This window comes from Rattus rattus, chromosome 11 (genome assembly GCF_011064425.1).
Source record: "Rattus rattus isolate New Zealand chromosome 11, Rrattus_CSIRO_v1, whole genome shotgun sequence".
Taxonomy (NCBI): Eukaryota; Metazoa; Chordata; class Mammalia; order Rodentia; family Muridae; genus Rattus; species Rattus rattus.
The window spans coordinates 16,232,592-16,243,289 of record NC_046164.1 but is presented as its reverse complement, the minus strand read 5'-3'; the positions used below and the strand labels follow the sequence as shown (position 1 = coordinate 16,243,289).

Here is a 10,698-nt window from a genome sequence, read left to right as displayed (position 1 = left end):
TCTTGACTCTGGAAAACACTGTTCAGAGAGTCGACTTTTCTCACGTCACAAACTAGTTTCCGAGTTACTATAAATTTACTACTAGCGGCTTAAATCATTACCGTTAGAAATATTTTAGGGCATGCCGTCCAGGCTGAGTCTGAAGGACAGTTAAGGTTTAGTCTGAAAGAAAAGGATGGTAAATGTGTGTGGCAGCCTGTGATTCGGGGAGAGCTCTGTGTGCGCAATCCCACGTAGTTTCCACAACGATTCACTGCATGATTTGTCCCATTTCGTGGGCACACGAGCAACTGAATCCCAGAGAGGACACGCGGGATGTGTCACAAGGACGATGGGATGCGGCTGGTAAGTAGAGACTATAGCTGTCTGCCACATGCACGGGGGAGCGCTTCGCATCCTTGCCCCCTCACTACAGACAGCCTCATGGGCTCGAGAGGCTGCGCAGGGCTCAACACTGTGAAGCCGTCCAGATTGAAGGGCACGAACGGACACCGCCTCACCTGAAGCACATGCTTTTAAATTTCTTTCGTGGGAGCAGCTCCTCTTCCCTGTGGGGGTGTGTCTGTATAGGATATGAAGAGTTAAGCTCATGGTCCGTAACATTCCGGAAAATTTCAATGCACTGAAAACTGTTTGGAAATCAGAATGGTGGTTACCCTGGGGTAGAACGGCGACATGCTTGATGCAGATGCTGGTACACCAGTGTCCTCGCTTTGTGGAAAGGTGAAGAGTTTGTAAATGTACACTTTGGACAGTTTTCCATACACACGTACAATACTTCAACGGTGTTTATCAAAAGAAAGGAACCGAGTTTTCCTCAGAAGAGCCCTACCCGTTCATTTTTCATCTTTGGTTGCCTCTTGCAAAAACCGTTCTCCATGAAGCCTGTAGTTTTGGGGTGTGGCGACGGTCAGCAGGGCCGTTGCGCTTGGTTCGTTTGGTCAGGTTGGTATGGTGTCTGGATTGGTATGTGCACTTACGTAAGCATGCCCAGGTCTTAGATAAGGAGAGATCATCATTGTGCTATCGGCACTTGCTTCTTTGTCCTGTCCCGTCTGTCCATCCGGCCATCTGTCTGTCCCTCCCTCCCTCCCTTTCTTTCTGAGATAACCTCTTGTGTCTCTAACGTCTCTGGGGATGGTTTGAAGCTTCTGGTCCTCTTCCGTTCACCTGCTGGATGTTTGGTTTATCCCTGAGGCTCAAACCTAGTGCTTCCCGCACCATAGGCAAACACCCTACCCACCGAGCTGCACTGCCAAGCTCACTCTCACCCCTCAAGCCCCGGAAAACCCGGAGCAGAAACAGAACACTCGTCAAGCAAACACGTTACTGAAGATCTTGGAAATATATTTTCCTCATCTGGTGTCCCACCAACCTCTATGCGAATGGCAGCCACAGGCACTTTTGTCCTCAGAGGAACTGACTCTTCAAAGCCACATAGGGACAGAGTTCATGCATTCTCCCCGTGTGTGTTCTCCAGGCCCCCTTCCTACGCTGAGGCTCTAATGACAGGGTCAAAGGACCCGCGTGGGGAGGAATTATTTCTCAGTGGACACCTTCAGGGCTGATTCTGAAGGGTCCTAAAGAGACTTCCTTGTTTATCTGTTCACTTGGAAAACATGTCTGCCCTTAGGACACTCGCCTACCTGCAGCATCCATTCTTCTGTTTTCAAACTAAAAACCTGTAAACACAGTAGAGTGTTGAACGTGCAGCTTAGCCCTTGTCCAAAAGGAATCATCAGACAAGTCTGCAAAATATGTTTCTCCCAAAGTGGCGAGTGTCAGGGGTCACCTGTGTCAGCGAGGTCAGAATGCAGGTGCCTGGTCTTTTGCCTCTCCCACTAAGGCAGGGTGGGTAGATGTGAGGCTTGCATCCGTACATTAAAAACACACTGAGATTCGAGGTCCATTGATACATATGCTGTTATATCATTTTAAAAAGAGAAACCCAGGGGGCCGGAGAAACCTACCTGTCCATCAGAAGGAGATGAATTAAAACAGCGTAACGTGGTAATAATCTGGAGCTTTAATGTATGCTGTAGAGCTGTGGGCCCGTGCTCACTGACATGGAGAAACATGCACAGCGTCTTACTGCAGGACAAAAGCGGTCTCCACCACAGTGCATGTTATCTGAAAGCGGTTTTGTTTTCAGCCTGTATCCCTCAATAACAGGATTAGTTTTAACCGCCACTGGTATACTATATCACACATACTACTTTATGTGCTTTGAATTCCATAAAGTGTTAAAATGGAGAGAAAAGGGTTGATAGGTAGTTTCTTGGATGGGTCCTTGCAGTGTAAAACCCACTGTACTTCATGGTCGTGAGGTCAGGAGACAGCAGCTACTGTGTTTTTCTAACGCATCTGGAAGACTGAGAGAGGACACGTCTTGCTTGGTTCAGGGGTCAGCCAATATTGCCACTGGATTGGCATAACTTCCTGAACGCAGTGGCGGTGGCTTTGTGGCTGATGTTTATATACTAGGGATTTTTGCTCATCAGGATTAACATTGTTTTACATGCAGTAAGAGTTGGGGAAGAGCAAGGCTGGAGAGATGGTTCAGCAGGTAAGAACACTGGCTACTCTTCCAGGGACATGAGTTCGATTCTCAGAACCCACACAGCAGTTTACAACCATATGTAACTCCAGCTCTAACAGAGCGACACCCCCCCCCATTTCTCCACTGCACCTGGAAGAGGAAGAGGAAGAAGAGGATGAGGATGAAGAGAAGGAGAAGGGAGAGGGGAGGGGGAGGAGAAAGAGGGGGGATGAAGAGGAGGAGGAAGAGGGGAGGGAGAGGAGGAAGAGGGGGATGAAGAAGAGGAGGAGGAGGAGGAGGAGGGGAGGAGTGCAGAAGGTTAAGGGATTCATTTCCTGATTTGGGAAATTGATTGAGTAGCTGAGGGAAAAGTCTGCCTCGTTCGAATTTAGAATATTTGCAGCAACGGGACAGGGATGAAGAAAAGAAAAATGAACTCGTCTCAGAGGCTGCTTTTCTTCAACCTCTTGCACCCCAGAGCCCTATTTCCTTCTCTGCCTCTTCCTCCTCCTCCTCCTCACATTAAAGAATTGTTGGAATGAGAAATCCAGGGGGAAAAAAATCAGGACTTTGTCTCTCAGACTTTGATCTGATTTGGTTCAGACATTGTCCGGATGTGCGCCACCGACTATGAAGTGACCCTGGACCACGTTTCTCCTCACTGTGGAAATGGTACAAGCTCAGCATGATACCGAGTGCCTTCCTGAGATTCTCTTCTCCTAATAGTTTTCCAGGGTTGTGCTGAAAGGGTTCTGTCAATCAAGTCTGAAAAATCTGCTGAGCATCCTAACTGAGGTTAACCAAGAGCAGTTGCTCAGGGGCCAGCGTCCCTGCTTTTGACATCATCAGCGAGCTGCTCGGCAAATGCGTCATTAGAAGGGATGCTCACTGTGAAAGACCCCTCCCAGAAAGGGAATTGTACAAGCCCTAGGCCCTTAAACATAGAAATGGCAGATGAGCTTTAATACACAGGCCTGGAACAAAAATAAGCCTTATGAGAAAGTTCAATAAGTTCATATGAGTCCCAGGCTTTGCGGGACAAGATGACCCAACATTCAGACAAAATAGCCCAGAAAAGAAAACAAAGTGCAGAAACTAGACTAAAATATGGGCATTGTTCCATGGGCCACCTGGCGGGGAAAAGAAACAGTCCCTGACCCCTTGGGAGACCCGACCACCATGTACTTTTTGCTAACTCATTGTTTTGATTATAGCCAAAATAGGCAATGTATACGTATGTCTCATATACTCCACCAATCACATCCCTGTAACCATGCATCTGCTTCTGTAAGCCTGCTTCTGCTCCCCAAAACACTATAAAAGTCCGTCCCTGGTTCTGATAGGCGCGCCAGTCTTCCGAATTGACTGAGACGCCCACAGATACCTGTGCTTCCTGATCAATAAAAATCCTCTTGCAGATTGCAGCCTGTGGACTCGGACTGGTCATTGGGGCTTGAGGATCTCCCTCCTGAGGGAAGATTCTCTCTGAGAGTCTAACATTGGGGGCTCGTCCGGGATCGGAGATTCTCTACCCTAAGACCACCGAACACCCACTGGGAGGTAAGCTGGCCAGCATTCGTTGTGTTCTGTCTCGTGGTTTTTGCTGAGTGGCTTGCTTCAAACTGCTTGATTACTGGATTTGAGTCTAGACTGTTAGTGTTTGAGCGGGCAAGAGAAGGAGCTGACGAGCTCAGACTTCTCCCCCGCAGCCCTGGAAGACGTTCCAAGGGCGTTTGGAGCCCGATTTGTCGGGGCTCAGTCCGTATCAGAAGGATACGTAGTTTTGGTGGAGGGTGAGGGATCCGGACCCTCAGTGCACCCCTCTGACTTTTTACTTTCAGTTTTGCGCCGTAGCCGCGTGGCGCGCTTGATTGTTGCTTGTTTGATTGTTGGGTGTGTTTGTCTTGTTTGTTCACTAATTTACTTTGAAACTAACATGGGACACTCTTTAACAACACCTCTGAGTCTTACTCTCGACCACTGGAAGGACGTCAAGGACCGAGCAGATGAACAAGGGGTCGAAATTAAGAAGGGGAAGTGGCAGACCCTCTGCACTTCTGAGTGGCCCACCTTTGGGGCCGGATGGCCGGTGGACGGTACTTTTAATAAAACTGTTATTTTACAGGTCAAAGATCAGATCTTCCATAAAGGACTAGATGGACATCCTGACCAGGTGCCTTACATTATCACCTGGGAAAGCCTTGCCTTTGAGCCCCCTTCTTGGGTGCAACCCTTTGTAGACTTAAGCTGGCCCCCTACTCCCTCAGCCCCAATTGCTCCTCTTTCAACCCCTTCCTCTCTCTATCCTGTCCTTACCAAGAAGGAATCCCCTAAAACTACATCCAAACCTAAGCCGGTGCTTCCGGAAGATTCTAACTCTCCCCTTATAGATCTTTTATCTGAGGAGCCTCCTCCATACCCTGTTTCTACCCGTTCAACTCAGGAGGCAGAAGCTAGACCGCCTGCCCTCCCAGAAGCTGAACCCCAGTCTGAGGCAGCATTCTCTCCAATAGCAGGAAGACTACGCCATAAGCGAGAAGCAGCACCGGATTCGACTTCGCAGGCTTTTCCCCTTAGACAGGGAACGGGAGGGCAGACCCAGTATTGGCCCTTCTCCGCGGCCGATATTTATAACTGGAAGCAGCACAACCCCCCTTTTTCCAAGGACCCAGTGGCCCTTACTGAACTAATAGAATCTGTTTTACTTACACATCAGCCCACTTGGGATGATTGTCAGCAGCTTTTACAGGCTCTTTTGACTTCGGAGGAAAAACAAAGGGTGTTTTTGGAAGCCAGGAAGCATGTCCTGGGGGATGATGGGCGTCCTACTCAGCTGCCTGATGCACTTGATGATGCATTTCCACTCACAAGACCGAACTGGGACTTCAATACGGTTGACGGTAGGGGACACCTACGCCTTTATCGCCAGTTGCTCTTAGCGGGTCTCCGAGGGGCTGCCAGGCGCCCAACCAATTTGGCTCAGGTGAAGCAGGTACTACAGGGGGCCGATGAGACCCCCTCAGCTTTCTTAGAAAGACTAAAAGAGGCCTATCGTATGTATACACCCTATGATCCAGATGACCCAGGGCAGATGACGAGTGTTTCTATGTCCTTCATCTGGCAAGCAGCGCCAGATATTAGGGCTAAGTTACAAAGATTAGAGAACCTACAGGGTTATACGCTGCAGGACTTGCTTAAGGAAGCAGAAAGGATATTTAATAAGAGAGAGACACAGGAAGAAAAGGAGGAAAGAGTACGTAGGGAGAAAGATGAAAGGGAGAAGAAGAGGAGCAAGGAGCTAAATCGGATTTTGGCCGCCGTAGTTCAGAGTCAGGGAAGGAAGGGAGACAGGAAGGGAATTCGAAAGGGGCTGAAGCTGGACAAGGATCAGTGCGCCTACTGTAAGGAAAAAGGACATTGGGCTCGAGACTGCCCTAAGAATCCTAAGAACTCCCGTGGACCCCGGAAGAAGCCAGAGACCTCCCTTTTGACCCTAGATGAAGATTAGGGGGGTCAGGGCCAGGAGCCCCCCCCTGAGCCCAGGATAACTCTTGAAGTTGGGGGGCAGCCCGTTACCTTTCTAGTGGACACTGGAGCTCAACATTCAGTCCTCACCCAGGCTCATGGACAGCTCAGTGACCGAACAGCCTGGGTGCAAGGAGCCACTGGTGGCAAGACATATCGATGGACAACAGATCGCCGGGTTCAGCTGGCCACTGGTAAGGTGACTCATTCTTTCCTGCATGTTCCAGATTGTCCATACCCTCTGCTGGGCCGTGACTTGCTTGCTAAACTAAAAGCACAAATTCATTTTGAAGAAGGAGGGGCCCGGATAACTGGTCCCCATGGGACCCCTCTTCAAGTTCTGACCCTTCAATTGGAGGACGAATATAGGCTATATGAACCGGGACATGACAATCCACAAACTACAGAAATAGACTCTTGGGTCACGAAGTTCCCACTAGCCTGGGCAGAGACTGGGGGGATGGGACTAGCGCTTCAGCAGCCTCCTCTAATTATTCAATTGAAGGCCACTGCAGTTCCAGTGTCTATAAAGCAGTATCCCATGTCACAGGAAGCCTACCAGGGCATAAGACCACATATTAGAAGGCTTCTGGACCAGGGCATTTTAGTCCCTTGCCGGTCGCCATGGAATACACCCCTGCTGCCTGTCAAAAAGCCAGGAACTGGAGATTACAGGCCAGTACAAGATTTAAGAGAGGTCAATAAAAGGGTAGAAGACATCCATCCGACAGTCCCAAACCCTTACAACTTACTCAGTACTCTGCCCCCTACACATACTTGGTACACAGTTTTGGACCTGAAAGATGCTTTCTTCTGTCTCCGGCTCAGCCCGGAAAGTCAACCTTTGTTTGCCTTTGAATGGAAAGATCCGGACTTGGGACTTTCGGGTCAATTGACCTGGACTAGGTTGCCCCAGGGATTTAAGAATAGTCCCACTCTGTTTGATGAAGCCTTACATCGGGATTTGGCTGATTTTCGAGTCCAGCACCCCTCTCTCATACTTCTGCAATACGTTGATGACCTGCTTTTGGCAGGAGTTACTGAGAGGGCCTGCCGTTTGGGGACAGAATCCCTCCTGCAGACTCTGGGGCGCCTAGGTTATCGGGCCTCAGCGAAAAAGGCCCAAATCTGTCAAACTCAAGTTACTTATTTAGGGTATCAGCTGAAAGATGGGCAGAGGTGGCTGACCTCAGCTCGAAAACAGACTGTAGCTGGCATTCCGGTTCCCAAGAGCCCCCGTCAGTTGAGAGAGTTTTTGGGCACTGCAGGGTTTTGTCGCCTCTGGATCCCGGGTTATGCCGAGATGGCTGCTCCCTTATACCCGCTTACTAAACAAGGGACGCTTTTCCAGTGGGGACCGCAACAACAAGAGGCCTTTGACAACATCAAGCGTGCCTTGTTGTCCTCCCCTGCCCTTGGACTCCCGGATGTTACCAAGCCTTTTGAACTATTTGTAGATGAAAAACAAGGCTACGCAAAAGGGGTCCTTACACAAAAATTGGGGCCCTGGAAGCGACCAGTGGCCTATTTATCGAAGAAATTAGACCCCGTTGCCTCAGGATGGCCACCTTGCCTGAGAATGGTAGCAGCAATTGCACTCTTGACTAGGGATGCTAATAAGCTGACCCTAGGACAGCCTCTGACTATCCTGGCACCTCATGCGGTAGAGGCCCTGATAAAACAACCTCCTGACCGATGGCTCTCTAATTCTCGCATGACTCATTACCAAGCTATGCTATTGGACACGGAGAAGGTCCAGTTTGGCCCGGTGGTGGCTTTGAATCCGGCTACCCTACTCCCCTTACCAGAAGGAGCTGAACCACATGACTGCCTCCAGATTTTAGCAGAAACACATGGAACCAGACCAGATCTAACGGATCAGCCTCTTCCGAATGCTGACCACACCTGGTATACGGATGGCTGCAGTTATGTTGCAGATGGGGAGCGGAGGGCTGGAGCTGCAATCACCACCGAAGATGAGGTAATCTGGGCAAGTGCCTTACCGGCAGGCACCTCCGCACAACGAGCCGAGCTCATCGCCTTAACACAGGCTCTCAAGATGGCAGAAGGTAAGAGGCTAAATGTATATACTGACAGCCGTTATGCATTTGCTACCGCACATATTCATGGTGAAATCTATCGAAGACGGGGATTACTTACATCAGAAGGAAAAGAGATCAAAAACAAGGCTGAGATTTTAGCTCTCTTAAGGGCGCTATTCCTACCAAAAGGACTGAGTATTATACATTGTCCGGGACACCAAAAGGGACAGAGCCCAGAAGCTCGGGGAAACCGGTTGGCAGATGCCACGGCTCGAAAGGCTGCAGAGAAAGGACAGATCCTGACTGTGGTCAGTACAGATAACCATAAGCAGGTCTCTCCATGGCCATATGATTCAGAGGACATAGACCTCCTAAAGAAAATGGGGGCCGTATACTCTCCTCAATTAAAACGATGGGTCCATAATGAAAAGATTGTCATGCCTACAAAATTGACTTTTGAATTAATATCTCATTTACATAAGTTAACCCACCTGGGAATCAAGAAGATGAGAACTCTCCTGGAGCGAGAAGAAATAGGTCTCCACCTTTTGGGACAGGGTCAGGCCCTGCGAGAAGTGACTGAAAACTGCAAAGCTTGTGCCCAAGTGAACCCAGGAAAAATAAAAAATGATATTGGGACTCGTCCCAGGGGACATCGTCCGGGCACCCACTGGGAGATTGATTTTACTGAAATCAGACCAGGTATGTACGGATACAGATATCTACTGGTGTTCGTGGATACATTTTCAGGATGGGTTGAGGCCTTTCCCACCAAACATGAGACTGCGAAGATAGTCACCAAGAAGCTTCTTGAAGAAATTTTTCCCAGGTATGGTATGCCTCAAGTCCTGGGATCGGACAACGGGCCCGCTTTCGTTTCCCGGGTAAGTCAGTTGGTGGCCAAATTACTGGGGATTGATTGGAAACTACATTGTGCATACAGACCCCAGAGCTCAGGACAGGTAGAGCGTATGAATAGAACCATTAAGGAGACTTTATCCAAACTTACGCTTGCAACTGGCTCAAAGGATTGGGTTTCCCTCCTCCCCTTAGTTCTTTACAGAGCCCGGAACACGCCGGGCTCTCATGGGTTGACTCCCTTTGAGATAGTATATGGGGCACCACCCCCATTTATTGATTTCTTTAATTCCAATATTGCTAATTTTGCTAATAGCCCTTCCCTGGAAACCCATCTACAAGCTTTGCAGCTCGTGCAGAGAGACATCTGGAGACCTCTGGCTGCTGCATACCGGGACAGACTCGATCAGCCGACTGTGCCACACCCGTTCCAGGTGGGGGACCTCGTGTGGGTACGCAGACACCAGATCAAGAATCTCGAGCCCCGGTGGAAAGGACCCTATACTGTCCTCCTGATTTACACCAACCGCCCTGAAGGTGGGCCAGAATTGCTGCGTGGATCCACTCTTCCCACGTCAAGGCAGCCCAACCGGAGGAAGCCACCGCCCAGCAGAAATGGAGGGCCCAACGCACCCGGAACCCCTTAAAGCTGCGACTCACACGAGTACACTCCTGACACTAATCACTCTGAGCTTATGCTGGAGGGAGGGGGTTGCTGGACAACCGAGCCCTCACCAGGTTGTCAACCTTTCCTGGGTTATAGGCAACTTGGAGACAGGATGGACACAGGTGTTAGCCAACGGTGCTCATTCCCCTGGCACCTGGTGGCCTACTCTAACCTTTGATTTATGTCAGTTGGCTAAGGATTCATGGGGGCGTACTACGAAATCTCCCCGCAATTCTTACCCCCCTTGCCGGCATTCTAGCTGGTATGTTTGTCCGGGAGGGAAAAGAACCGCCCAATGCGGGGGGCCAGAAACCTTTTACTGTGCTAAATGGGGATGTGAGACTCATACCAATGGGCCCTGGAAAGCCAAGGGAGGAGATCTGGTGACCTTTACTGGTGTAGCTGGGGAATCTGACATCCAAATGAGGTTCACTGAGGCTGGAAAGAAACATGATTGGAAATCTGGGGTACGGTGGGGTCTTCGCCTCAATACCCCTGGGCAGACCCATCCGGGCCTGTTGTTTTCTCTCCAACTGGTTCGAGAACGGATTGCCCCGGCTGTAGGACCTAATCTAGTCCTAAAGGATCAAAGAACCCCCTTACTTCCGGCTCCAGCCCATTTGCCTAGATTTACCCAAACCTCTTTAGTGACCCACTCTGTCACAAGTAGAGATTCTGCCGCTCCGACCACTTACGCACCGGGCACAGGAGACCGGCTACTTAATCTAGTAAAGGGTGCATATCTAACTCTCAATTACTCAGATCCATTTAGAACTCAAGAATGCTGGTTATGTCTAGTCTCCAGCCCACCTTACTATGAAGGAGTAGCGGTTTTAGGCAATTACACCAACCAAACTACAGCCCCGGAGAGCTGTTCTGCTAGTCTTAACCATAGATTGACACTTCCCGAGGTCACAGGACAGGGGCTCTGTATAGGAACTGTGCCACCCACTCATCAGGCACTTTGCAATGTCACAAGAAAAGCTCCCACTGGGAAATATTATTTGGCTGCCCCACCAGGCACTTATTGGGCCTGCAATACTGGCTTAACCTCATGCATTTCAGCC

General features: G+C 49.7%; 1 protein-coding gene across 1 annotated transcript; it reads left to right on the top strand.

The window, feature by feature from the left end:
- The first annotated feature begins 4,475 nt into the window (after positions 1-4,475).
- Positions 4,476-9,700, top strand: LOC116912538. Its single transcript, XM_032916639.1, is given in 3 exon segments — positions 4,476-9,482; positions 9,484-9,504; positions 9,506-9,700. Coding segments are annotated over 3 exon segments (5,163 nt in total). The 3' UTR covers positions 9,641-9,700.
- The last annotated feature ends 998 nt before the right edge of the window (positions 9,701-10,698 follow it).